The sequence below is a fragment of the Ursus americanus genome, chromosome 19, assembly GCF_024610735.1.
Source record: "Ursus americanus isolate L20-20 chromosome 19, mUrsAme1.1.p, whole genome shotgun sequence".
NCBI classification, from domain to species: Eukaryota; Metazoa; Chordata; class Mammalia; order Carnivora; family Ursidae; genus Ursus; species Ursus americanus.
In genome coordinates this window covers 16,508,963-16,536,241 of record NC_142145.1, presented here as the reverse complement: position 1 = coordinate 16,536,241, position 27,279 = coordinate 16,508,963, and the positions used below count along the sequence as shown (strand labels likewise).

The 27,279-nt window shown below is 48.7% G+C and overlaps 1 protein-coding gene across 5 annotated transcripts in view; it reads right to left on the bottom strand.

Moving 5' to 3' along the window:
* The window catches only part of ALPK2 (alpha kinase 2), a 124,873-nt gene that overhangs the window by 6,979 nt on the left and 90,615 nt on the right, over positions 1–27,279 (bottom strand). For 3 of the 5 annotated variants that reach the window (XM_087869773.1, XM_045790184.2, XM_045790185.2), the window contains 4 exons: positions 24,872–25,146; positions 23,361–23,449; positions 17,642–17,859; positions 12,535–12,583 (listed from right to left, as the gene is read on the bottom strand). In XM_087869773.1, the coding sequence (XP_087725899.1) occupies positions 12,535–12,583; positions 17,642–17,859; positions 23,361–23,449; positions 24,872–25,146 (631 nt within the window). Of the gene's footprint in view, positions 1–2,262; positions 2,374–12,534; positions 12,584–17,641; positions 17,860–23,360; positions 23,450–24,871; positions 25,147–27,279 lie in introns of those variants that run through there. The other 2 variants (XR_006778214.2, XM_087869774.1) reach the window with 2 other exon arrangements.

Genomic DNA, 27,279 nt, shown 5'->3' with positions numbered 1-27,279 from the left:
GGTTAAGATGAAAGGACACCAGCGTTCCCATTAAGGTTCCACGATCCTAGCGGGGGGGGGGGGGGCGCCACATTTTCAATGGGCTCAGGATGGGCAGCGCTGACTGAGGCGCCTTCTTCATGTGACAAGCCCTGAGTCCTCAGGGAGGGTTCTGCTCCTCTGGAAACTCACTCCGCAGTAAGCCCCTCGTTCTTTATGGGACACACACACCCCACTCCTTTTTCTAGGTACCTTCTAGACATTCTCCTCTCTTCTGTCGAAAGAGTCCGTGGCATCTTTCTGGCATGTTCTCCCTTCCATCCGTAACCTGGCTCCAGCACACTTTGCTCGGACCTTCCCGAAGGCACTGAGAACTTCTTTCTGGACAGTCTGGTCTTCATCCAGCCCTATGCTGTCAGGCTCATGGGAGCCCTGACCCTCTTGGCCTTCAGTTCTTCATCTTCTATTTCCTTCCTCCAGTCTTCCAGGCTGTCCTGCAGGGGCCCATCTCAAACCCATCAACTTCTCCAGGTGTTCCTTCTGTTCAGACTTGCCTCTGAGGCTGGATGACGAATGACAAGGAGCCTGGCTGCAGGTCCCTCCAGTCCTGGGGATGGCCGGCCTGGGGGGTAGTGCCGAGGAAGGGGGAGAACCCCACAGCTCCAACTTTACTAATTTCAACAAACCGTCCTTTGCAAGACTTTAGGGCAAAGACCAGGAGACTGCCATGCTAGTCCCGCTCTGTGGAACGGGTATGTCCTTGCTGGCTCTTGGATCCAGGAGACTCTGAACACACCCTGAGAACATTGCTGGTAACTCCAAGCTGGCCAAAATTGTGAAAAAGGTACATGTTCCCTTCATGGGCCTCCAGGCCCTTGATGGCCAAGACTGGCCAAATAAGCCAGCCACTGGCCAACACGCTCTATGGCGTAATGGCTTGATCAGATTAAAACAGGATGCAGGCTGCCTTCCAGGGATGACAGTGGGGGCCGTGGGGGCAAGCGGAGAGTTAGGGGTTAAGGTGCCTTTCTCAGGTCCCTTAGACCTGAAAGACTGTCCTCTGAAACCTGTGTTGGCAAGTCAGCTGGAATGCGTGGCTTCTATGGGGACACAGCCCTTCTGTGAGAAGCACTTATGGGATGTCAGGAAATTCTGTCCCCAGGTCGCTTTGTTTCCTACCCTCCTGGAGGATTCATGCATTAATGGTCTGCCTGGAGTTAACACACACACACACACACACACACACACACACATGCACACACACACGTGCACACACATACACACACGCATACAAGCCTATCACAGGGCTGTGTATCTTGAATACAAATCCTTTTTCTTTGCATCCCCCAGCTTGTGTTGCCCTTTCTCTCCAGGCACAGGGGGGTCTCAGACTTGAGACTGCCTGTGGGCACACGAGGCTCCAAGGTAGTCTTGGTAGTGAGGGCGGAGCCTTTTTCCTGGAGCTCAGCTTGACTAAATGTGGGAGTCTGTTTTCATCTTGCCTCTTTTTTCAGGGCTCGTAAGACGAGAGCTGGACACACACTGACTCGAGCAGACCCTGCTTTCTCAGGGCAATTGTCCTTACCAGGCTCCTGCCTTGACAGTTGGGTCCCTATCACCTCATGTTTGCCCTTCTGCAGGGAACAAGTCATTTGTCATTCCGTCCAGGGTCGCCTGGATTTGGTTTCCATGTCAGGGACACTGGACATTGCCATGCATCTCACGGCTTCTTCTTTCTTTCAAGTGTAGAAATCTGAGATGCTGGCTGCTGGTCACCCTGAGGAGTGTCCTGTGGTGCCCTTCATACCAGACCCATGTGGTCTGATGCTTACTGACTGGGAAGAAATCTGCTCAGTGCCCTCTTCTTTGTTTTCCTTTAATCGGGTGACATAACATGAGCTTTTTTTTGAACCTATAAAGGGAAAACATATTGGCTCTGGTGCCCTCTGGTGGCCAAATATGCTCACGCCATCTCCCCAGAAATTCAACCCCTGGCTGGGAAGGGGCCCCCGTTTGCAGGACCTACTGGGACACCTGCGGGTCGGCTCCCCTGCACGGTTTACACGGGTTTTGATTTGGTGAAGTGAAGTTTCTAAATCTCCAGTTATAGAATTAGGTGTTTTCCCTTTTCCCCTTCAAAGAATTCTCAATGGCCAAGCGGTTCCAAACGGGAAAAATATTCAACTGTCCAGTCAGTGTCTCGGGTCTGTCAAGAAAATGGGTCATTAGATGTGGTAACAGTGCTATTTGCCACGCTTTGTAGCCTGAAGTTTCCGCACTCACCACTGCCGGAAGCTTATGGGTCTTGAGGTACAGGTGACGCGTTTCCAGACATCTTCCTATCGCGGGCTCCCGGGAGGAATAGGACACACTGCTTCTGCCTTCACAATCTTCCTACCGTAAAGTTGCATCAGAACAAATAAGTAACGACAGTTCCTATTGTATTTTACAAGACTGTCAATAACTTCCCTCAAAATGGTCGCATACGCTCTGCTTTCACTGAGCAAGAGGACAAGACAGGTTGTACTTCCTGGGATGTCAGCAGCCAAATACACGGTGCAGATTGAGACATAAGGGAACATTTTCTTTACATGACACAATGGCTTCTCTTCCTGCCAAAGATCCTGACCACTGCTGGCCAGAAAAAGGTGGGCCCTAAATTTGGGAGATCTTTTTCTTGCTGTTTTAAACAATAGAGTGTATTGTTTATTATTGTTTTAAATTAAGTTTATTTTTTTCAGTAATCTCTACATCCAACGTGGGGCCCGAACTCACAAACCCAAGATCAAGAGTCACATGCTCTTCAGACTAAGCCAGCCAGGCGCACCCCTGTTTACTATTATTATCGTTGTTAATTATTAGTAAAGTAAGTCAGATTGGCCTCCTCCATGCTTCTCCCGTCCATGCCTTGCGTTCTTTCTAATGTGGTTAAAAGACCGTGTGTAATGCTGCCTACATGGAACACTGCTTAGGATTTCGCCCACTCCCCAGGCTCCTCTCGTTCCAGCAGGGATGCACTAAGCCCTCCGGGGTGCTTGCTAAGAATAGAGAGGAAGTGCATGATGGACACTTAGCCGTCAATCCTCTCTCCTGTTCTCCGGAGCCCCTCGGGCACCTGCAGTGCTCCCCAGCCTCTTCCCCGGCTTGCGATCCTTCCCACCTGAACTCTCTTCAGCCTGTCTTGGAGCTGCCTTTGAATCAGAACCTTTCTAGGTCTCTCCCCTTTGAGCTCCATGTTGCAGCTCTGGCTTTCCCTGCAGAGTCTCTTCAGCTGAATCTCGGCTCCGGACGCTGAGGGTCTGCTCCTTTTCCTGACTTCGTAAGGGCCTTACCTCGTACAGTGCCGCGCCTGCAAGCCGCCTACCCCTTTCCCTGCACCTCCTGCTTCTCACTTGGGAAGGAAGAAGGCTGGACATGGTTGATGGTTCTCAATCCAGAGCAGAGGGGTTCCCAGGGGCCTCCGAAGAGATCTCCCAACCACTTCTTACACTCCAATCGAGGGTCCCCCTCTGATCGGTTTTTTAAAACTGGGTTTCTAAGAAACCTTTCTTTGGGAGAAAAAAATTGTGACTTAGGAAAAGTTTAAGAAAAGTTTTTTAAAAACAATGGACAAGATGATCTAATATCCCTTCCAAAACTCTCAAACACTTCAGAACTCCCTTCTCTCCCATCTCCTCCCTGACCACTCCGTGGGAGGGAAGGCCATAAGGAACATTTTAGAGACAACATTTTGCACTGGGCTCCAGCCATCACCTCTTCTAATGGGTCTTGGGCAGTTGTCCCAAGCCGGATAAGTCACATTAAAGCTGAGAACAAAACCAAGAGATTGGATTTCTTTTTAAATGAGAACTAAAATGTACAATGAGTTCCCAGAAACTGTTAAGATGCTTTTAAAAGATGTCTTAAATAATCATGCTTTTAAGCTCGTCTTAGTTCTTGAAACTTTTTGGGCAGGTTTCTGCTTTGTTTTGGCAGAAAGTTGTTCTATAGAATGGTATGAAATTTGCCTATCCTGGCGTCAGGGCTGAGGCAAGAGGGAGAAAGGAAACCGATATTGATCACGCATATACTGAGCTTCTAGCCTGGATGCAGATTAACGGGGAATCCTCAAGACAGCCCTCTGTGTCCCGTCCCGTGGATCAGTGGTTTCTAGAACTTAAAGTCACGTGACCAGGGACGCCTGGGTGGCCCAGTCAATGAGGCTTCCAACTCTTGGTTTCTGCTCAGGTCGTGATCTCGGGTTGTGGGATTCAAACCCCACGATGGGCTCTATGCTCAGCGTGGAGTCTGCTTGTCAGTCTCCCTCCTCCTCTGCCCCTCCCTGCCACTTACACTCTCTCTCTCTCTCTTTCTCAAATAAGTAAAATATTTTAAAAAGATTTTTTTAAAGTCACCTGACTACCTAGCCGGTAAGACGAGAGCCCAACATTCAAACCAGGTGTGCGTGATGCAGAATTTGCAATGTCCCACAGAGAACACAGAATCCGCTTTACTTGGGCAATGATTTTGAGGTCCAGAAAAGTCCTTTCATAAATAGCACCATATAATTTCTTTTCTAAGTGGGCAAAATTGTCCAGGGCAAATGACTAACTCGATGGGTGTGAGGATTGCAGGCACGCAGTGGCACTGTCCCACGCACGCCAGGGTGCGTGGTCACCCATGCCACGAGCCAGACAAACACCAGTAACACAAGCGAGGCCGCCATTGGGAGAGTCGCAAGTAAATGGCACGAGCAAGATTTGAACCCAAGACTCTCTCTAAAACCCCTGTTCTCCCCACCGTGTCATATGTCATACCCCTCCTGCCATGCTCTCCTCACATGGCCAAGGCCACAACTAAGTTTCTGGACTCATCTGACGTTTAGGGCTCTGGTCGGCACTGGGGATGCAGCACGAAGAAAATCCCCACGCAAAACTGTATTATCCTGAGCCACTTTTGAGAAGGAAAATCTCCAAACTGCATCTTAGTTCTAAACCCAGACCAGAAGCTCTGTGCAGTCAGTGAGAACTTTGTGAATCAGAGTCAATGATCTGGAGGTTAAAAAGTTCCTTTTCCACTTTTCCCCCATCCCTCTGCTTTTCTCTGCCCTTCACTAAGGTTGGAGATGGGTTTACTCCTCGAAGCACTGCTGATGCTGATGGGTGGAAATAGCCAGAAAGCTCTCAGGGATAAGTCCTTAGCAGCCAGAGGAGAGGAAGCTCTATTAATCAGGCCATTCTGTTTTCTCTGTTTCTGAAGTTTTGACATCTGGGGTCTTGCTCACCCTGGAGAGACGGCATGCCCTTCCCGGCGTTAGCCAGTTCCTAGAGATAGTAGATGACTGGCCTTCTAGAATACCTTTCACATGCAAACTAGCCCATCTGAAGCCCGTTCTCACCACCTCTCTCCTGGGGTCTCACAGCTGCCCTCAGGCACCAGGGTCAGACTCAGACGCCCGCCCCCCACCCCAGAGCCTGCTGACATTTTTCACGCTAGCCAATCCCAAGCTTGCTTTCCCTGCCTCACCCATTCCTTCCCTTGAAAACCAAGTCAAAGTTGTTGTTCATGTTTCTCCCCACACTCCCTCTGCCTCTTGGTGCTCTACTGTGTGGACCCCAAAGCCTGGCCCTCTTGGGGACCATTAGCAACAAACCCTTCTCAGCGGCTGTTGTCTCCTTTTCCATCCAGAAAAGGACTGGCTTCCCCATTCCTGAACAGTAATAATGCATAAGCCATCCATCCCTTCTAAAAGTCATCTGTCCCTCTATTTCATCCTCCTAACAGTCTTAGGACATGGGAATAGCAGGAGTGGGCACGAGCAAGGGGTGGCTCCAACCCAGAACTTTATTGTCACCAAGAACCAGAAATTGCCTGCTTTCTCCTCAACGGTGGTCCAGCAAAGCAGAGAGAAGGCACAGTTGTTTAAGAGATAAGCCAGTAAATATTAGGAGTCGAAGATGGCGGAGGAGTAGGGGACCCCTTTTTCAGCTGGTCCCCTGAGTCAAGTTGGATAGGTACCAGACCAGCCTGAGCACCCACGGAACCAGCCTGAGACGCAGGAAGACGCATCTGGATCTCTACAAATGAACATCTCCAGCGCTGAGTATTGAGGTACGAAGCGGGGAGCCATGAAACCGCGCACAGATATCGGAAGATAAACGGAAGGGGGAGGGGGCCGCCGTGTTCGGGCACCGGGAAGCGGTAGCCACTTGCACGGGAGAGCGGGCGGGCTCGCGGACGGCACCCGCAAAACGGCAGACTGAGACCGTGAGCCGGGTGCGCGCGCCACCAGGCATCTCGCGGAACCCCGGAATCCCGGTGCGCTCACTGGATCCAGACTGAGACCGGGAGATCCGGGAGCGCGCGCGGGGCGGCTGGCGGCTGGCGGCATTAGAAACACAAAGGACAGAGACGCGCCGGCCCTGGAAGTGAGGGCAGGGACGCCGGGTGTGGGGTGCACATCCCGGACGCTGCAGGGTTGAGCAGCACCAACAGTAACAGAGTTAAAGTGGCCAGAACATCAGTGGAGAACAGTCCGCGATCCCTCTGTTCCGTGACAGAGGCTGAAATTCGGCCGCTGCTGCTCTGACTCTCAGAAGAGGCACAGCAAACCACCAGGGAAAGCCGCCAGAGAACAAAAGCCTGGAAAGACCGGCTCACAGTGTGCCCATCCCCATCCCCCCTCGCAGGGGACACGGAGACTCTACCCAGACAGGGCTGCCTGAGTATCGGCGCGGCAGGCCCCTCCCCCAGAAGGCAGGCTGAAAAATCAAGAAGCCCACATCCCTAAGGTCCCTATAAAACAAGGGCACACGGCCTGGGTCCCGGTCAGTAATTTGGGCTCTGGACAACCCCACACCCTCTCCTCATCAGAATGACGAGAAGGAGAAGTCCCCCCCAGCAAAGAAAAGACAATGAGTCTGTGGCCTCTGCCACAGAACTAATGGATATGGATGTAACCAAATTATCAGAAATGGAATTCAGAGTAACAATGGTCAAGATGATGTGTAGACTTGAAAAAAGTATTAAAGAAAATGTTAATGAGAATATAGAATCTCTAAGGGTGGAAATGAGAGTGAGTCTGGCAGAAATTAAAAATTCTATGAGCCAAATGCAGTCAAAACTAGAGGCTCTGACGGCCAGGGTGAATGAGGCAGAAGAACGTATCAGCAAATTGGAGGAGGGGTTAGTAGAAGAAAAAGCGAAAATAGAATCTGGACTCAAAAAAATCCACGCTCAGGAATGTAGGTTACGGGAGATTACCAACTCAATGAAACATTCCAATGTCAGAATCATTGGCATCCCCGAGGGGATGGAGAAAAACAGAGGCCTAGAAGAGATATTTGAACAAATTGTAGCTGAAAACTTCCCTAATCTAGCAAGGGAAACAAACATTCGTGTCCAAGAGGCAGAGAGGACCCCTCCCAAGCTCAACCACGACAAACCTATGCCATGTCACGTCATAGTGCAATTCGCAAATATTAGATCCGAGGATACAGTATTGAAAGCGGCCAGGGCAAAGAAATTTCTCATGTACCAAGGCAAAGGTATCAGAATTACGTCAGACCTCTCTACACAGACCTGGAATGAGAGAAAGGGTTGGGGGACCATTTTTAAAGCTCTTTCAGAGAAAAACATGCAGCCAAGGATCCTTTATCCAGCAAGGCTGTCATTCAGAATTGATGGAGAAATAAAGACCTTCCAGAATCGCCAGTCATTGACCAATTTCGTAACCACGAAACCAGCCCTACAGGAGATATTAAGGGGGGTTCTATAAAAGTAAAAAGGCCCCAAAAGTGATACACAAGAGAAAGTCACAATCTACAGAAACAAAGACTTTACTGGCAACATGTCATCATTAAAATCATATCTCTCAATAATCAGTCTCAATGTAAATGGCCTAAATGCTCCCATAAACACCACAGGGTTGCAGATTGGATAAAAAAACATGACCCATCCATTTGCTGTCTACAAGAGACTCATTCTGAACCTAAAGATACATTCAGACTGAAAGTAAAGGGATGGAATACCATCTTTCACGCCAATAGACCTCAAAAGAAAGCTGGCAATTCTCATATCAGACAGATTGGATTTTAAACTAAAGACTATAGTTAGAGACACCCGAAGGGCACTATATTATTCTTAAAGGATGTATCCAACAAGTGGATATGACAATTATAAATATATATGCCCCCAACAAGGGAGCAGCAAGACACACAAGCCAACTCTTAACCAGAATAAAGAGACATATAGATAAAAATACATTAATAGTAGGGGACCTCAACACTCCACTCTCAGAAATAAACAGAACACCCATGCAAAAAAACGACAAAGAAACAAGGGCTTTGAATGCCATACTCAACGAGTTGGACCTCATAGATATATATAGAACACTACACCCCAGAACCAAAGAATACTCATTCTATCTAATGCCCATGGAATGTTCTCAAGAATAAACCATGTTCTGGGACACAAAACAGGTCTCAATCGATACCAAAAGACTGAAATTATTCCCTGCATATTCTCAGACCACAATGCTTTGAAATTGGAACTCAAACACAAGGAAAAATTTGGAATAAACTCAAACACTTGGAGACTAAGAACCACCCTGCTCAGGAATGCCGCGATAAACCAGGAAATCAAAAATCATTTTAAAAAATTTATGGAGACCAACGAGAATGAAAACACAACGGTCCAAAACCTATGGGATACTGCAAAGGCAATCCTAAGGGGGAAATACATAGCCATCCAAGCCTCACTCAAAAGAATAGAAAAATCTAAAATGCAGTTTTTATATTCTCACCTCAAGAAGCTGGAACAGCAACAGAGGGGCAGACCTAATCCACGCACGAGGAAGCAGTTGACCAAGATTAGAGCAGAAATCAATGAATTAGAAACCAGGAGTACAGTAGAGCAGATCAACAGAACTAGAAGCTGGTTCTTTGAGAGAATCAATAAAATTGACAGACCACTGGCAAGACTTATCCAAAAGAATAGAGAAAGGACCCATATTAATAAAATTATGAATGAAAAGGGAGAGGTAACAACCAACACCAATGAAATTGGAAGGATTATTAGAAGCTTTTATCAACAGCTTTATGCCAATAAATTAAGCAATCTGGAAGAGATGGAGGCCTTCCTGGAAACCTATAAACTACCAAGACTGAAACAGGAAGAAATTGATATTTTAAACAGGCCAATTAATTATGAAGAGATTGAGTCAGTGATAAACAACATTCCAAAAAACAAAACTCCAGGCCCGCATTGTTTTCCTGGGGAATTCTACCAAACATTCAAAGAAGAAATAATACCTATTCTCCTAAAGCTATTTCAAAAAATAGAAACAGAAGGAAAGCTACCAAACTCATTCTATGAGGCCAATATTACCTTGATCCCCAAACCAGGCAAAGACCCCAACAAAAAGGAGAATTACAGACCGATTTCCCTAATGAATATGGACGCCAAAATCCTCAACAAGATCCTGGCTAATAGAATCCAACAGTACATTAAAAGGATTATCCATCATGACCAAGTGGGATTCATCCCTGGGATGCAAGGGTGGTTCAACATTCGCAAATCGATCAGGGTCTTAGATTTTATCCAGAAAGAAAAATTCAGAAATCATATGATTCTCTCAATAGATGTAGAAAAAGCATTTGACAAAATACAGCATCCTTTCCTGATTAAAACCCTTCAGAGTGTAGGGATAGAGGGTACATTTCTCAATCTCATAAAAACCATCTATGAAAAGCCTACAGCAAATATCATTCTCAATGGGGAAAAGCTGAAAGCCTTTCCCTTAAGATCAGGAACACGACAAGGATGCCCACTCTCGCCACTATTATTCAACATAGTACTAGAAGTCCTGGCAACAGCAATCAGACAACAAAAAGGGATAAAAGGTATCCAAATCAGCAAAGAAGAAGTCAAAATGTCTCTCTTCGCAGATGACATGATGCTCTATATGGAAAACCCAAAAGAATCCACTCCCAAACTATTAGAAGTTATAGAGCAATTCAGTAATGTGGCGGGATACAAAATCAATGCTCAGAAATCAGTTGCATTTCTATACACGAATAACGAGACCGAAGAAAGAGAAATTAGGGAATCCATCCCATTTACAATAGCACCAAAACCATACGTTACCTTGGAATTAACTTAACCAGAGACGCAAAGGATCTATATTCTAGAAACTATAAATCACTCTTGAAAAACATTGAGGAGGACACAAAAAGATGGAAAAATATTCCATGCTCATGGATCGGAAGAATTAACATAGTTAAAATGTCCATGCTACCCAGAGCAATCTACACTTTCAATGCTATCCCGATCAAAATACCAATGACATTTTTCAAAGAACTGGAACAAATAGTCCTTAAATTTGTATGGAACCAGAAAAGGCCCCGAATTGCCAAGGAACTGTTGAAAAGGAAAAACAAAGCTGGGGGCATCACAATGCCGGATTTTGAGCTGTACTACAAAGCTGTGATCATAAAGACAGCATGGTACTGGCACAAAAACAGACACATAGACCAATGGAACAGAATAGAGAACCCAGAAATGGACCCTTGGCTCTTTGGGCAACTAATCTTTGATAAAGCAGGAAAAAACATCCGGTGGAAAAAAGACAGTCTCTTCAATAAATGGTGCTGGGAAAATTGGACAGCTACATGCAAAAGAATGAAACTTGACCACTCTCTCACACCATACACAAAGATAAACTCCAAATGGACGAAAGACCTCGATGTGAGACAGGAATCCATCAAAATCCTAGAGGAGAACATAGGCAGCAACCTCTACGACATCAGCCAAAGCAACCTTTTTCATGACACATCTCCAAAGGCAAGAGAAACAAAAGATAAAATGAACTTATGGGACTTCATCAAGTAAAAAGCTTCTGCACAGCCAAGGAAACAGTCAAAAAAACTAAGAGGCAGCCCACGGAATGGGAGAATATATTTGCAAATGATGCTACAGATAAAAAACTGGTATCCAAGATCTACAAAGAACTTCTCAAACTCAATATGTGAGAAACAAATAAACAAATCATAAAATGGGCAGAAGATATGAACAGACACTTTTCCAATGATGACATACAAATGGCTAACAGACACATGAAAAAATGTTCAAAATCATTAGCCATCAGGGAAATTCAAATCAAAACCACACTAAGATATCACCTTACGCCAGTTAGAATGGCAAAAATTGACAAGGCAAGAAACAACAATTGCTGGAGAGGATGTGGAGAAAGGGGATCCCTCCTACATTGTTGGTGGGAATGCAAGTTGGTACAGCCACTCTGGAAAACAGTGTGGAGGTCCCTTAAAAAGTTAAAAATTGAGCTACCCTATGACCCAGCCATTGCACTACTGGGTATTTACCCCAAAGATACAGACGTAGTGAAGAGAAGGGCCATATGCACCCCAATGTTCATAGCAGCATTGTCCACAATAGCTAAATCGTGGAAGGAACCGAGATGCCCTTCAACAGATGACTGGATTAAGAAGTTGTGGTCCATATATACAATGGAATATTACTCAGCTATCAGAAAGAACAAATTCTCAACATTTGCTGCAACATGGACGGCACTGGAGGAGATAATGCTAAGTGAAATAAGTCAAGCAGAGAAAGACAACTATCATATGGTTTATCTCATCTATGGAACATAAGAACTAGGAAGATCGGTAGGGGAAGAAACAGATAAAGAAAGGGGGGTAATCAGAAGGGGGAATGAAGCATGAGAGACTATGGACTCTGAGAAACAAACTGAGGGCTACAGAGGGGAGGGGGGTGGGGGAATGGGGTAGACTGGTGATGGGTAGTAAGGAGGGCACGTATTGCATGGTGCACTGGGTGTTATACACAACTAATGAATCATCGAACTTTACATCAGAAACCAGGGATGTACTGTACGGTGACTAACATAATATAATAAAAAAACATTAAAAAAAAAAGAGATAAGCCAGTAAGATGTTACAGTGCCGTCCAGGCATAGCCCACACGGAACCAAGCAACACCCTACCCTGAACTGGGAAAACAAAGCCACACACCCACCAGAGTAACTCATCACAGATCCTCCGTAGCCATTTGCTCCTGAAACCACCTCCAGGGAAGAGTGGGAACCGCCTGAAGGACTTTTTGGGATGGGGGAAGGACATTAAAAATATGCAAATTGAATTCCCTGCCCTCAAATGCAAAAAAAAAAAAAAAAAATTAAGAAGCTTCTAATAGTGAAGATATCAAAGGCAGAAAAATGGAATGTTCATGATTAAAAGAAATTCCAGTCATGCTGGCATTGACCCCCCTTGGCACTCCTGGTAGTAATTCATCTTGAAATGCTTTTCCAGAGTTCTTGTTTGTTTCAAAGTAAGGAAACAAATGTGTTTGCCTGGGAGAACAAAGTCCATAAATATTTTATGTAAGTGAGAGAAGTGAACTGAATTCGTCCCAAGACCATTTGTCATCCGTAGTTAGGACAAGAAATTGACTTGCCCGCATCAGCTTCACAGTGTGTGCCCAGCAGGTGTTTGGAAGCTCAGAATCGAACGATATGTGCTGGGGTTTTTTTCTACTCACCCTTTAGCCAGTGTTGCTATGCCAACGTCAGTTAACTTCATTCCTACACCTATGGGAAGAGAGAGCAGAGATGGGATTTGTGTTACCCGGGGCTCCTGGGAGAGGACTGGCCAGGCTTCACGGGGAAGGGGTAGTGACAGCCCCCCCTGCCTTCCCTTCCTACATAAACATTTCTCCTGTTTCCATCAGTAGAGGCCTCTTTCTGTCGACACTGACGGCCTTTCAGACATACATCCAGCTCTGTGGGATGATAACAGGGAACGGCACGTCTGACAGCAGTTTAGGGGAGTTGTGTCTCACGGGATCCAATGGTGGGGTCTGCCACCCCCAGCCACCCCCAGCCCTTTGTAGTTCGGGCAATGACGTCCTCTGTGTGCTTGGTCCGCCCCTCTGCGGGAGGAGGGAGGCTAATAGCTCTACGCACGGCTCTGAGGCTTGCTCTTGTCCCACAAGCTCTCTCCCTAGAAATGCTCAGACAGGGGCTTTGGTCTGCTCCAGTGGGTCACTGCAGTGACAGGTGGCATGGGCATGGGCTGGGGGGGAGGTGAGGTCAGCAGTGAGAGAGTTCAAGATGGCATCCGTTCAGTTCCAAGCCAAACTCCACATATGCGATTTCCCATCTCCATAAAGATGGTTGCCCAGTTGGGGAGCGAAGATTCTCTGGGTTGGCTTTAGGTGCAGGGAAACACTCCTCAGTTACATAGAGACTTGTAACCACTGGCCTGGAGACACAGACCGCTGTGACGCATGGTCTAACCCTTTGACTTATCCTAACCTCGACCCATTAAACCATGTTGGGGTGGGGTATTACCAACACCAAAACAACCCACACAGCTCCCTGAGCTTCCCACTCTGGCTCAGCAAAGAGCCACAGGATCTGGATAGAATCCCAAGAACACAGAAGGCTCTTTGCCTCTGCCTCTCCAGCAGGAGCAGTTGAGAGAGCGGTTGAGGAACCAGGGACACAAAGAAAATGGAAAATCCTTCTGTCTTTCAGGGTGGGGAAGGGCAAGAGTCACCATCACTGGGGCGGTAGAGAAGAGCCATGCTCTCACCCTGTCCCCGTCTCACTCGACATCCCTAACCTCCTCCAGATGTGGAGGAAGACAGACCTTTCCAATGCCCAGAGTGTGCATGGGCCTCGGCCTTTCCAGACTCTCCTTGCCAGACCCGGGAGCAGTTCAGCTCCTGTCTTTCTAGGGTGGTGGCCGTGGGCATGGGCTCCAACTCAGTGGACCCCCACCTCAAGCGCACTCCTGCAATCTAGTGACAGGCCTTCGGTGGCCAAGCATGGGGTCCACAGTGCTACCCCACCAGTCTGTCTGGCTTGCCTCCTCCTCTCTTGCCCCTAACTCTTGTCCTACCTGGGCCTGTGGTTGCTGTATTCCCCATGGCCAGCAGATGACCTGCTCACTGAGGGGCCTGGCAGCACAGAAACCAGTCTGGGCTGTGGACCGAGGAACTAGTGTCCCCTCCCAAGCCAACCCCAAGGTCAGACGCGATGGCAGCCTAGCTCCATGGGTCTCTGCTCCTATGAGCGCTGCTTTCAGACGCCCAGGAGAGGAACCCTAATGGGTCAATGGTCTGATTCAGCACCATCTGCCCGGACCACAGCCAAAATACAGGCCGTGCTGCTATTCAGGCTGGTTAGTCAGACAGAAGTGATGAGCGCTATTCTGGCGTGCACCTGTGAGCTAAATCACAGCCGGCACTTGGGCTGAGCCAGTGAGCATTTTAAAAGCTGCTTTCGCAGTGGGCGACTAATTCATCTTGTTCTTGCGAAGCTGCTAACAACAGAACATATGCAGAAATGCTTCACGTAGCCTTTATTACAGGGGCTGTGCTTCAGAAAAAAAAAAAAAAGACACCCAATTGTAAAAGCCCTCTTTGGACATCTTGTTTTTGAGGGACTCTGTATTTAAAAATCCCAGCTCTGAGCTGCATTTTAGTCCAATTTTAAAAAGTCATTTGGCAAAGTTCCTTGAACTTGGGAATCGCTTTTCCTGCCTCTCACAATTACCAGCTATCAATTACAGTTGAGAAAAAGAATAAAATTTCAAAAAGGTAGCATCTCTCGGTTTAGTCATTTGCGGGCAGTTCAACCGAAGTCTCTGTAGGATAATAATTTGAATGCTAGTATGTAGCAATTAAGTGGAGTTGGGGCTAACAGTCACCTACGGGTCGTTTCCACTGGAAGGAAGGAAGGAGGCAGCATCCGGAATGTGTTCTCCAGAACTTGAGTTCTTGGGTCTTTGGGGTGAGCGCTTCTTAGGAACCCTAGTGGTCTCAGCGGTGGGCAGATGTCAGGGCCAAATCACATGCGGGGCTTTCACCCCCAACCTTGCAGAAGCCACCACCACCCTGTCGACAAGCTAACGCAAGAGGGAGGGGATCGCTTTGAAGAGTCTGAGAAGGTCATAGTTGAGTTTGGGTCGGTTGGTTTGTTTTTAATCCTAATTCCAGTGTCTCGGTAAAACTGGAAAACGTACAGATTCCTTAGAGAATGGATGTGCTATCTTGCACACAACGGTGATGACCATAAAGAGATTTTCCCCAGCAGCAGAGAGCAAATAAACCCCGTTATGATACACCGTGCCAACGCTTTAGAGCGCACACGGCATTTACCGAGAGACGTAACATTCCACTACGCTTGTTTACAAGTGCCCAGAAGCAAAAGTAGCTGTGCGCGGAGCTCCAGGGGGCTGCTTTTCAGTAGGAGAGCTGTATTTATTGCAAAATTAACTCTGAAGGAGGAAAGATGGAGGGGGGAATCCAGAATTATGCAGCCGGAATCTAACTAGAATAGATAACTATGTATTAAGACCATGTGCATGTGTGTGTGTGTGTGTGTGTGTGTGTGTGTGTGTGTGTGTGTGTGAGAGAGAGAGAGAGAGAGTGTGTGTGTGGCAGCGGGGTCTCTTCAGAAAGTGAGTGGGTATGGCAGCCCTCAATATGCAGAGTGGTCCCATCTGCAAGACTCTAATGTTGCACTCCCCCGCTGGCCCTCGAGAAGGTCCTCACTAGAAGCTTTAACATCGGGAGACACTTGGAAATCTCTTGCAAATTGGTAAATTCGTGGGTTAGTGGAAAGAGCTTGGGTTTTGGAGTCAGAAACCACAGGGTAGAGTCTCGAACCCCTCTGCTTATTAGCTGAGGGACAGCAGGCAATTAAAGCACTGTCTCTGAGCCTCTGTTTTCTCATCTGTAAAATGGGATCCTAATGTCTTCCTCGCAGGGTTATGAAGATCAGACAGAATCTTATAGGGAAAAAAATGAGTACATACGAAAAGGGGGACCTCTCTGAACATTTTTGCACCTTCTTGTGCCTATGATTATTTCAAAATAAAGGTTAAAAAAATCGGGGAACACTTATTATGTGGCGGTGCTGTGCTACATGTCTTCCCATCCTGTTTAAGCCTCACGACAACGTGTAAAGTACTGAGGCGCAGAGAGGGAAGTAATTTGCCCAAGGCTAGCAGCTAGGAAGCCGTGGGAACAGAACCCAGAGGCAGTCTTGCTCTTCACCACCAGGCTGTAGAAAGAGCTGGAGATCCTCGTCTGTGACGAGGTCTGACATACAGCAGGCATAGGATGATAGTTCAGATTTTTCTTCACAGTATTATTATTTGGAAAGGAAGAGGAAGGGGAAAACCCTTGTGGTAGAAACTATTGGCGCCCCACCCACTGTCCTCACCCTAACCGCTTCTGTGCGCACTGGCTCCCGCTCTCTGTGCCCCAACATTTCTTTGCCTGAGAACTTTCTCTGATCATGGGAGCCTGCTTTGCTCAGCTTGGCTTCTCCGTGTGCAGGTGGCAAGTGCAGGGGAATTAACACCCCCACCAGGAGTAGCCTCCCACCAGTAGCGAAAGACAATTGGTGTATAAATACCCCTGCTCCCTCACTCCGTGGGTGAGAGAATTCTGAGAAGTTTGCTCTGCATAGGCTCCCAGCGCTTCCCCAGCAGGCAGGAGCTTCAGTGACCCACAGCAGGAACTGGCTGTATTATAAGGTCCCCTACTGGCTGTCTTCCCACCGCCTGTCACACTTCTCTCTCCTACCAGTGTTTCCTGGGATCCCCTCCCCAATATTTGTACCTGAACATGTGTGTGCAGGGAAGGATTAACCTTGCCCAAATAAAGGTTCAATCCTTGCCCAACTCCTGAGAGCTAACCTCTAAGCCTTGGAATGACCTACCTGATAAGGGTGTCTTTGTCTTCCTGGGGCCATGGGTGTGACTCTGGAGAGGCTAGAGAGCAAAGTCCACCTTGTGACTAGTTATGCTTACATGACGGACGCCCAGTAAAAACTCTGAACACCGAGGTTTGGGCGAGCTTCCCTGGAAGGCAGTTCTTCATGCATGCTGCCACACATCATTGCTGGGAGAAGTAAGCGCTGGTCTACGTGACTCCACTGCGACAGGACACCTGGAAGGCCTCCCACTGACTCTGCCCCACAAGCCTCGTCCTTTTGCTAATTTGAGCCTGTGTCCTTTCACTGTAATAAACCATAGCCACGAGTGTAAAGGATTTTCTGAGTTCTATGAGTACTTCCAGCAAACTCATGAACCAGAAGGTGGTCTTGGGGAACCCCAAACTGCAACTTGTCTCGGGGCTGTCTCTCTGGGTACCCTAATTATCATATCCCCACTTCATACAGCAAATGCATTCCTATCAATTTGCATATAAATTGAAAATGCTGCAAACTAGCCAGGGGAGCTTGAAAATCTAAAGCAACTGTGAAAGACCCTTTCACTTATTAAGAATGAGTGATTACATCTTAATTTATCTTTTGGTACAGCCAGATTTTTCTATATACTTCTGAATTGCCCCTGTGGAGGATAGAACAATAAAGCCAATCTTTAGTTACCTGTGGTAATAGGAAGGCATTATTGGCATAAATTACTACAATGGACTTTATTACTGTTTGGCTGGTCATTTCAGTCTCCTCTGTCTGCCCTTGTTTCGGAAGAGACATTAGTAACACCTTCTGCTGGTATAAAGATGCTTAAAGGCATCCAGGAGACCTCTCCCTCTCCTCCCGTCCACACCCCCAGGAACATTCCAGGCCCGCGGCATCCCTGGAAGCCAGGTCAGGCTGCTTCCTCACCCTGCATGTCCGTGACCAGGAGGCAGCCACTTGTCCTCTGGTACACCCAGTGTTGGAAGGTACAACACTTCTGACCCGCCTCCGACTCTCTTCTCAGGAAGTTTATCTCCTTCCCATCCCGGATGGAATACTTCACAAATTCTCCAATCAGCTCCTCCTCCACTGTTGCATAAGGGATGTTGTTCTCAGGGCGACGGATAAGAAAGATAGGAATTATCCTGGAAGGGAAGACAGCGTGTGCACACATCACATTCTCACCTGGAAATAGAGACCCGGGCATTCTGTCTTCACTCGGGGGAGCGGGGAGCTGCAGAACAAATCCCCGGGCTCCACTAGATGTCGGCTGACCCCCGACCACAACGATTGTTCAAGAGATGAAAAGATCTATTTCTGTCTTTCATTGGTGCCTAGAGTCAGTCAGAAACCCCTCCTTGGGATGGAGTTTGCCCATATAGAAATGAATGTTTGCATTATAGCCCTATCTCAGTGACCCACTGGCCACGTATCCACCCATCATATGCCCGCCTTTCCTCCCTTCCTTCCTTCCTTCCTTCCTTCCTTCCTTCCTTCCTTCCTTCCTCTAAGCAAATATTCATTCAGTGGTTTCTATGTCAGACAGTCTTCCAGATGCCGTTCCAGAAAACGGTGAGGAACACAGCGGCTCTGCTCTCAAGGCTCTTACATGCAAGTGAGGGAGACCAGCAGTAAACAAGTCCGCGTACTGTGCCAGGTGCTGTGTGAAAAAGTAAAGGTGCTCGGTAGTGCAGGTTGTCAGGGAGGGACTGCTATTTTACGGAGGGAGGTCGGAGAAGGCCTTGCTACGAAAGAACGTTTGAGCAGAGACCTGTGGGAAGGGAAGTAGGGAGCCATGAGGGTATCCCTGGGAAGAGCATTCTAAGTAGAAGGAACAGCAAAGGGAAAAGCGCTGGTGCAGGAGCATTCTTGGTGTGTTCCAAGAGCAGGGAGAGGCCCATGTGGCTGGAGTAGTAGGGGAGGTGGTAGCAGGTGGGTGCCGACAGGGAGGGAACGGGAAGCCAGACCTTGCGGGGTCTGGAAGGCCATTTGAAAAACTCTGCCCTTTGTACCGATTGGGATGAGAAGCCACTGGAGGGTTTGGGACAGAGAAGTGCCGCGATCACACATCCGTGTTACAGGATGAGTCCGCCACTCTGGGGAGAAGGGGCTGTGCGGGGGCAGGGGCAGAGCAGGGAGACCAGGGAGCACACTGCACAATAGTGACGGCGGCCCCAGTGGAGAAGGGAGACATCCCGAATGTGGTTTTCAGCACAGCCCATTCGCTGTCACCCCCCTAAGATGATGATGTCATACCCGCTCCTCCCCTCACACTGCCGCACCTCCTCCCCAGCCTCGCTCCCGGCTGATGACCTCGCTTCCTGTTTTATTGTGAAGACTGAAGCAGTCAGAAGACAGCTCCTAAGAGCAGCCACCACCACAGAGTTCTACCTCCCGGAGTCTGCACCCCTATACCCTCCCCTCCCCGCCCCCCACGATGGATGAAGCCTCCCAGCTCCCCCTGCACCTCTTCCTCCATTGCTGTCCCCGGTCTGGCCAACCCCTCTAATGCTCAGGGATATTGCTCCAGCAGGTGCTCCCCCCTCTCCAGCCCCCTTTCCCCTTCAGAACCACCGCTGCCAGTGGCCCAGCAACACGCCGGGACAGCTCTACACAGCACGCTGACCCCGCGACCCCCTAACCACTGACTCACGGCTGCCTCCCAACTCACAGCAGCTGTAGACTCACTGTCTGCAGTCCCTCCCCTCCCATTCTCCCTGGAACCCGCTCAAAGGGGCGTCCCCACTAAAGAAGCTTCGGTCAAGGGCACCAGCGGCACCCGTGTAGCTGAGTCTCACGGTCTCCTCTCAGCCCTCATCTCACATGCTCTCAGGGGCACCGGACACAGCTGATCTCTCAAAGCACCTTCCCGCTGCTTCCAGAAATTCACTTCCTCCTGGTCTCCTTCCTGCTCCACTGGCTGCTTTCTTTCTGTCTCCTTCGCTGGATCTTTGTTCCCCCCCAACCTTTAGATTCCGCGTGCCCTGGGAAAGCTCTTCTCTCTCTGCCCACACTGGCTAGTGACCTCCTTGCTTGCAGTACAATCCGTATGGCAACGATGTCCATATTTATATCCCCAGTCCAGGCCTCTCCCCTGAGTTACCGACTCACATGTCCAGACTCCTACTCTCTCCGATTGATGTCTAATAGGCATCTCAAATTTAACACAGCCAAAACTGACCTCCTCGTGTGCCCCAAACTCCGATCTCTGCCCCACCTCGGTGACACGCCACTCACCCTGCCATTTTTTTCATTAAATAAGCCTCTACTGAGTAGCTTACACCAGATCTCAAAAACTCACTGGGACAGCAAACATGAAAGAGACACAGCCCCTGCTTTGCAGGGACAACCGCTGGGAAGGGAGGCGCACCGCGCTCCCAACTCCTAACTAATAAGGACAGGCAGCAGGCTTCCCACGGGCGGTGTGGCGTGGCTTGAGTTGTAAAGACTGAGTAGAAATAAGCTGGTAGAGTGGGAGGCGAGGGGGGAGGGGGCCAGCTAACAACCCCACCCCCTACATCTTGGTACCCCATAACTTAGTGTCCTCCCCACCCCCCCGTGTGTCACTCACACACACCCGCGAGCCCATCTGAGTCCTACCCCCAGGTCCTCTCACCACCCCACCCTGCCTGAAACGAAGCTTCCCTGACACTCCTCCCTGAGGTCCACCCCCGGGATGCTCTGCCTGCCCCTCCCCCTCCTGCAACGCGGTCACTCTGGCATGGAGCGAGGATGCCATGTCACAACTGGCTATTCCCATTCATCAGTCACTGAGCAAGGAATGGCCACGAATCTGCCTTACCTACTACTCACTGTGGGAGCAGCCATGCGTTGGTTTGGCCCCAACTCCAATTCGCTCTTTGACCCATTACCTCTCCGTTTACAAAAATCCCACTTGCTGGGCGCCTGGGTGGCTCAGTCAGTTAAGCATCTGACTCTTGGTTTTGGCTCAGCTCATGATCTCAGGGTCATGGGATCGAGCCCTGCATCGGGCTCTGAGCTCAGCACAGAGTCTGCTTGAGACTCTCTCTCACTCTCCCTCTGCCCGTCCTGCTCATGCTCTCTCTCTCTCTCTCTCTCTCAAATAAATAAATAAGTCCTAGAAAAACCCCTGCTTGCTAAGGTCACTCACGCTGATGGCTTTTAACTGTTGCCCCAGATCTTCCTGGACCACCCGAGCGTTGACCCCTTTCTCCCTTTGGAATGACCTCCTCCTTTCACCAGATCTAGACAGTGCCCTTCCTGCCTGGTGCTCCTCTGTGCTGGCTTCTGAGCCACAGCTGACACCTCCTCAACACGTCCCCTGGCCCCTGTGCGCTCGTGTTCCTCGGGGCTCCAGCCCTGGTCCTCCCTTCCTCCAGTTCTGCACATTCTACCAGGTGATGCCACCATTTCCGCAGCTGCGACAGCCATCTTCACGCTGCGCTCCCCCAAACCGGCTTGCCGCTTCCCTTCTCTTCCAGCTCCAGCCTCAGATGAACACACGTCTGCTGGGGTCTGATGGGCCACCGAGACTGCAAACCTCAGCCCAGGCATATTCGAAACAAATTACGCACCTTGCCGCTCACCTACTTGGGTCCCCTCCCTGCTCCAGCGACTGCGTCATCTCCCTAGTTTTCTGAGCTAAAAGCCTTGGATTTATACTCTGTCTTATTCCCTCGATCGGTTTCGTTAACTATACCGACCTCCTGAATGTCACAAGAGCCTGCTCTCTCTTCTCAAACTCCCCCACGGCCAGTGATCAAGTTCCACCAGCCCCTTCCCTGGGCCGTAGCAGCACCTTTCCGACGTCTCCTGCCTCCAGCCTCTGGATCTCTTCTCGCACTTCTTCCTTCTGGGGGCTAGCACTGATGTCCCCTCCAAAGTTCTGTCCTCCACTTGTACCGCCACGCCAGGGGGAAGCATCTCGGTGGTCCCTGCACCCCTGGAGCATCTCGAGGCCGATAAACTCCCAAATCATCCCCACTGCACACATACGCGAATGCACTCACTGTGCCTTCTCCTCTAAAGTCCTACTTGCGTTCATCTTTTCTGACACGGTTTCAAGTGTAGAAGCCTTTAAGAAGACTCTGTGTGTGTGTGTGTGTGTGTGTGTGTGTGTGTGTGTGTGTGTGTGTGTTTCCCAGTGCAGAATCCTCTGATTTTGGTAAAACGAACATGGAATCAGGAGCAGATGCCTTTGTGAGGACCCCTATCCTTCCGTATGTTATCATTCATGCCCTCACAAATTCTCCCCCTGTGAGGAAGGGAAAGGTGTTTACACATCAAAATGTCCTAATCGATCTTTCGACCAGTGGCATATATGTGGGGGTGCTGATGACGCTCATTAGTCCCTGTGTCCCTCCCAAGCGCAGGCCCTTCCCAAGTCTCGGCACCAATCTTTAGATTCATAATTTTCTGTCGTTTTGTTTAGAAAGTCCCCAAATTGTGGTGTCGAGTCATGCAACACTTGGGTGTGCCTGACCCGAGGGCACCGGGGTTCTGTGAGTTGTAGACGGCAGCTCACCCGGTTGACCCTCTTCCTCCTCGAGAAGAATGGAAGAGGGCAGAGACTGGGAAAGGGGGCTGGAGAAGAAAGAGAACCCGCGAGTTCCTATAACACCGTAACTCACTCCAGATTGCTGTCTTAGTGGATTTAACAAAAAAGCAATTGTGTATTTTCTTTGCATTATGTTAATTTTTCTTAAAGCTGCTGAGAAATGTTCGTGAACTAAATAAGGATGCTAAGCATTTGTTGGCAAAGAGCAGAAAGCATTGGACTTTCTATATGATATGCCTGACACCACCTCAGAGAGTATTTTCCCCCTTTGTGAGCTAATGGGGTCAATGTGGCCAATGATTCCTTCCTTCTTTCCTCTCCCAGTTTCTACTGATACACAAATGATGCTCCGTCTGAAATTTCCAATGTGCCCTGACACACCTCTCTCTTTCCACTTAAACACACACAAATGATCTCAACCAGATAAGCAGACTAACAACCACAAATTCCAGACACCCAAACATCTGCTTGGGTCAATCCATATTTAGCCAATGAGCGGATAAAAGTACTCAGAGTAATTTATCCCTGCAAGTTTCCAGGAAATGGATAGTATGTTCCTCCACTGCTGGTACCCAGTTCACTCTTCTTAGACACAGCACCGTATTTTATTTTCATCCTAAGGTAATTGCTTTGTGATATTCTTGTGTTCTCTTTTACTGGCTTATTGTTGAGACAATGTAATATCCATGAAGCAGACACTCTCTCTTTTCTATTTAACACGATACATTTATCCAATTCATTTGCTATCCAATTCTTTTCTATTTAATATGATACATTTATCCAATTCATTTGCTATCCACTTCTTTTCTATTTAATATGATACGTTTATTGAATTCATCTATCCATCCATCCATCCACCTACCCATCCTTCCATCCACCTATCCATACATATGTTGATTTAAAGAATATGCATCAAGTATCTGTCTGTAAGCCTCTGGCAACCTAGTAAGGAACAGGAGAGCGGCCACGTGTGTTCTCATAGCTCCCAGACAGAAAGACCAGGTGAAATGCTTGTCCTCCTGGTCCTTCGCACCCTCTCACCCCTCCAGGCCCTCAAAGTCCTCACAAATCAGGGGTGATCATACAAGACTGGGTGAGCACACTTACTCTGGCACTTCTCCAAAGCCTTCCAAAGGCTGTGCTTCGGCAGCATAGATCTGGGCGTAGTGTCTGGCAGTATTTTGGACATAGCATTCCTACATCACCCACACACATGGGAAAGACCAGTGGTTAGAAGAAATTCAGAGTTGCTGGTAAAGCTAATCAGATTTCCTGATGTGGGTCAAGCCAATGGATTCCCAAACCCATCCACACTCTGGTTGGAGGCACAGAAGCACCAAGTATTGCAAGCTAGAATCGTCCGCTTGCAGAGGAGCTCTGAGGCATGAAGGAATTACCTGGGTAAAGCTCAAGTGGTCTCTGGGGCCAAGCGTCCTGAACTATAAAAGTTCTAGAACCTGCGTGGCTGAAATTCACCCTGGGCTAAGGGGACTGGCCCCAGGCAGGATGTCAGGTAAAGCTCGGGGCCTGCTGGGCTGCCTGTGAGCCCTCCCATCTGACGTTCTTTTTCAGGGGTGTAATGAGAGCTGTGGGTAGTGAACACGTCGACAAGATTGTTTGCCCCGGAAACGTAAACTGGATTTTGTTTTCCACTCTACAGGGCCTTTCCAAGAGGGAATCTGGATGCTGGAGGTTCTCCCTGACTACACCAGATGGTACATGAAATGGAAGGAGTATGCAGTGAAAGAATAGAAAAAAGAAGGGTTGATTTGGAGGAGAAAGGAATGCAATTGGTAAAATCCTATACTCAGAAGAGAGGCTGCTTCACGAGCCCCAAGTCCCACCTGACATCAGTACATCTGAGACAATCATAGATGGCTAGCGCTTGACAGCACCCAGGAGATTCATCGAAGTCTAACCTATTCGTTTTACAGGTAACAGTTTTAGCAGGGCACCTTGTCTGTGAGAGAGCTAGACCCAGCACTCCCGAAAGCTTGTGCAGTGCTGGTGTCAGGAGTGAAATACAGGGGCCGAAGCGGGAGGGGGAGGCAGGGAGGGAAGCCCATGTTCTCTTCTTGTCTCAAGATCCTGTGACTCAATAACATGCGGAGATGGGAACTTAGGGGGAGTCTTGGCTCGATCTCCCTACATGGCTTATAGGCGGACATTGACCCAAACTCAGAAAGGCAGGAAATAGGGCAAATGCTGAACCTTTTGAATATACCCCACGCCCCTCCATAAACCAAACCAAACCAATTCAGAAACTACTCCTTCGGGGATGCCCTTGGGGATGCTTGGGAATCCTGGCATCCCGTGTCGCTTGGAGCCCCCGCTTTCCATAACATCCTGTGTCCAAGTAGACTCAAACCTTCAAGAACTTCATGGGGCTCCCTAGGCACAGGTCAGCACCAAGGAGGGGCCTCCAGACACAGGCTGAGTCCCATCCGGCTGGCGTGAGACCTTAGCCGTGGTTCCCGGCATTCGGGCTTGATCCAGTGGCTCCCTTATAACCACACCCCAAAGGAGACACTCCCAACAATTCTGAGGCTGACTTTCATCTCGGGCTATCACGGGTCCCTCTGACATCCCAGGGGACTCTTTCAGGCAGGTGGACCCACCTGGGCAGCGAGCTTGTAGTTCCTCTGGACGAGCTCATCGTTGTTTCTGGTCCCGTAGGCAACGGCGTTGTGCACCTTGAGCACGCAGGCGTGGCCGGGCTGGAAGACGGGCATGAGGCCCCGCATCACTTTGCTGCGGAAGGCCTTCCGGTGCACGCCTTCACCGAAGTGCAGCTCCTCCGTGGCGATCTGGCCGCGCAGGTGGTCCCCAAAGTAGCTGTCACTGAGGAAGTCTTCTCTGAAGATGAGCTGGCTGAACTCAATCTCTTCACATCCTGAAACACAGCTCACCTTTAGCGGGACAGACTAGGCCCCGGTGCTGCTGCTTGGCTAGCGGCTGTTCCCGCACACGGACGGGGGCAAGGCTGGCCTGTCGAGCCTAGAGGGGAAACCACCCTCCCAAAGATGAGACTGGGCTGGAGGTGAGGGGACGAGGCAGCGAGGAGGACGGAAGAAGATCCGTGTGAGGCCCCATGGATCCAGTGAGAGGGGAGAAGACTGGTTGGAGCAAAACTGGGGAGACCAGGAAAAGACGTTTAGACAGACCTGGAAAATGCAGACAAGGACCACGAAAGGTAATTAAAGGCAAGTTGAAAAGACAGGTGAAGGGTGGAGGAGGGAGGAGGGACCAATGATAAGATGTGATAGATCAATGTTTCTCAGCCCTTTTTCTCATGATTGCCCCCTGAAGGGAGTCTTTCTAGACTTTTTACTCAAACTGCCCCATCCCAAATTTTAATTCCACAGACGTAGTGCATATCCATTCATGTACCATGTGTGCTTCACACACAACCACAGCACGTTGCTTTTCCTCCTTCAGAAGCAATTTTTGCCTTCTCGGGGGCAATACTGCCTTCCGTGTTGACGATGTCTGTGGTAGACGTAAGAAATAGGCAGGCAGGGGCACCGGGTGGCTCAGGCAGTTAGGCGTCTGCCTTCAGCTCAGGTCATGATCCCAGGGTCCTGGGATGGAGCCCCATGTTCGGCTCCCTGCTCTGCGGGAAGCCTACCTCTCCCTCTCCCTTTGCCTGACGCTCCCCCTGCTGGTCCTCTCTCTCTCTCTCTCTGTCAAATAAATAAATAACATCTTTAAAAAAAAGAAAAATAAGGAAATAGGCAGGCAAAACCCAAACAGTAAAAGGAACTGTCTGAAGAGACACTGAAAAAAAAAAAGTCTTATTATTTTGGATTTATTTGTAAAAAGAAAAGTAGAGTTATTTTTTTCTAGCACCAGCTTTTTTCAGAGTTGATCCTCCGCGTTTCAGGTGACAATGGACGCAATCAGGAGCCCCCCTTTTAAACTAGACAGGAGCAGGTCAGCCTTCTGATGGGCAGACGGAAGACCAGAAGATGGCTTTCAATGAAGTAAGTTTGTTTAGATTTTTTTAAATGCCCTCCAGTCCTCAAAGTTGATGAAAACTGACATCTTTCTGAATGTTTAAAAGACGAAAGAAATCCTGGGTCGTGTGAAAATCTCACTTCACATATCTACTTAGACTGTGTAGAGAAACTTTTTTTTTCTCTGCTTTTAAAAATATTTTCAGATCGTATGTTTTAAGAGCAGCCTATGACTGAAACTAGCTATTAAAGGTATAAGGAGATTAAAATTATTCTTGGGGTGTTTGGGGGACTCGGTCAGTTGAGTGTCCAACTCTTGATTTTGGCTCAGGTCATGATCTCAGGGCTGTGAGATGGAGTCCCTCACACTGGCATGGAGCCTGCTTGGGATTCTGTCTCTCCCTCTCTGGGGATGAATGAGTAGGCCTAGTTATTGACGAAAGAAGAAAAGAGAAGAGAAGAGAAAGAAGAGAAGAGGGAAGGAAGGAAGGAAGGAAGGAAGGAAGGAAGGAAGGAAGGAAGGAAGGGAGGAAAAGGGAGAGAGAGGTGGGACAGAGGGGTTCATATAGGAAAAGGGCGGAAGGTGCCAGTGAAGAGTGTGTAGAAAGACCCTCCAAGATTTCACAAATCCGAGCAGAAGCCTCTGGCCAAGTACTCTGTCCTGTTTTCTAGAGAGAACTGGGGTGGAGAAGCAGGGGAACAGGCAGGCACACGGAACACTGTCCCAGGCAATTTTTTTTAAAAGATTTATTTATGTATTTGAGAGAGAGAGTGAGAAACTGAGTGCATGCATGTGGGGGGGGTAGGGAGAGAGGGAGAGGGAGAGAGAGAAAACCAAGCCGACTCCATGCAGAGCACAGAGCCTGACATGGGGCTCAATCTCAGGATCCAGAGATCATGACCCGAGGCAAAACCAGTAGTCGGTCACCCAACCGACTGTGCCACCCAGGTGCCTGCCAGGCAAATTTTAAGGAGATCGTTGTATCATAGATTTCAACCTTAGTGATAGAACCAGAAAAAAATTTTAATTTATGGAGAAGAGTATAGGTTTTTTTGTTAAATTTTAAAAT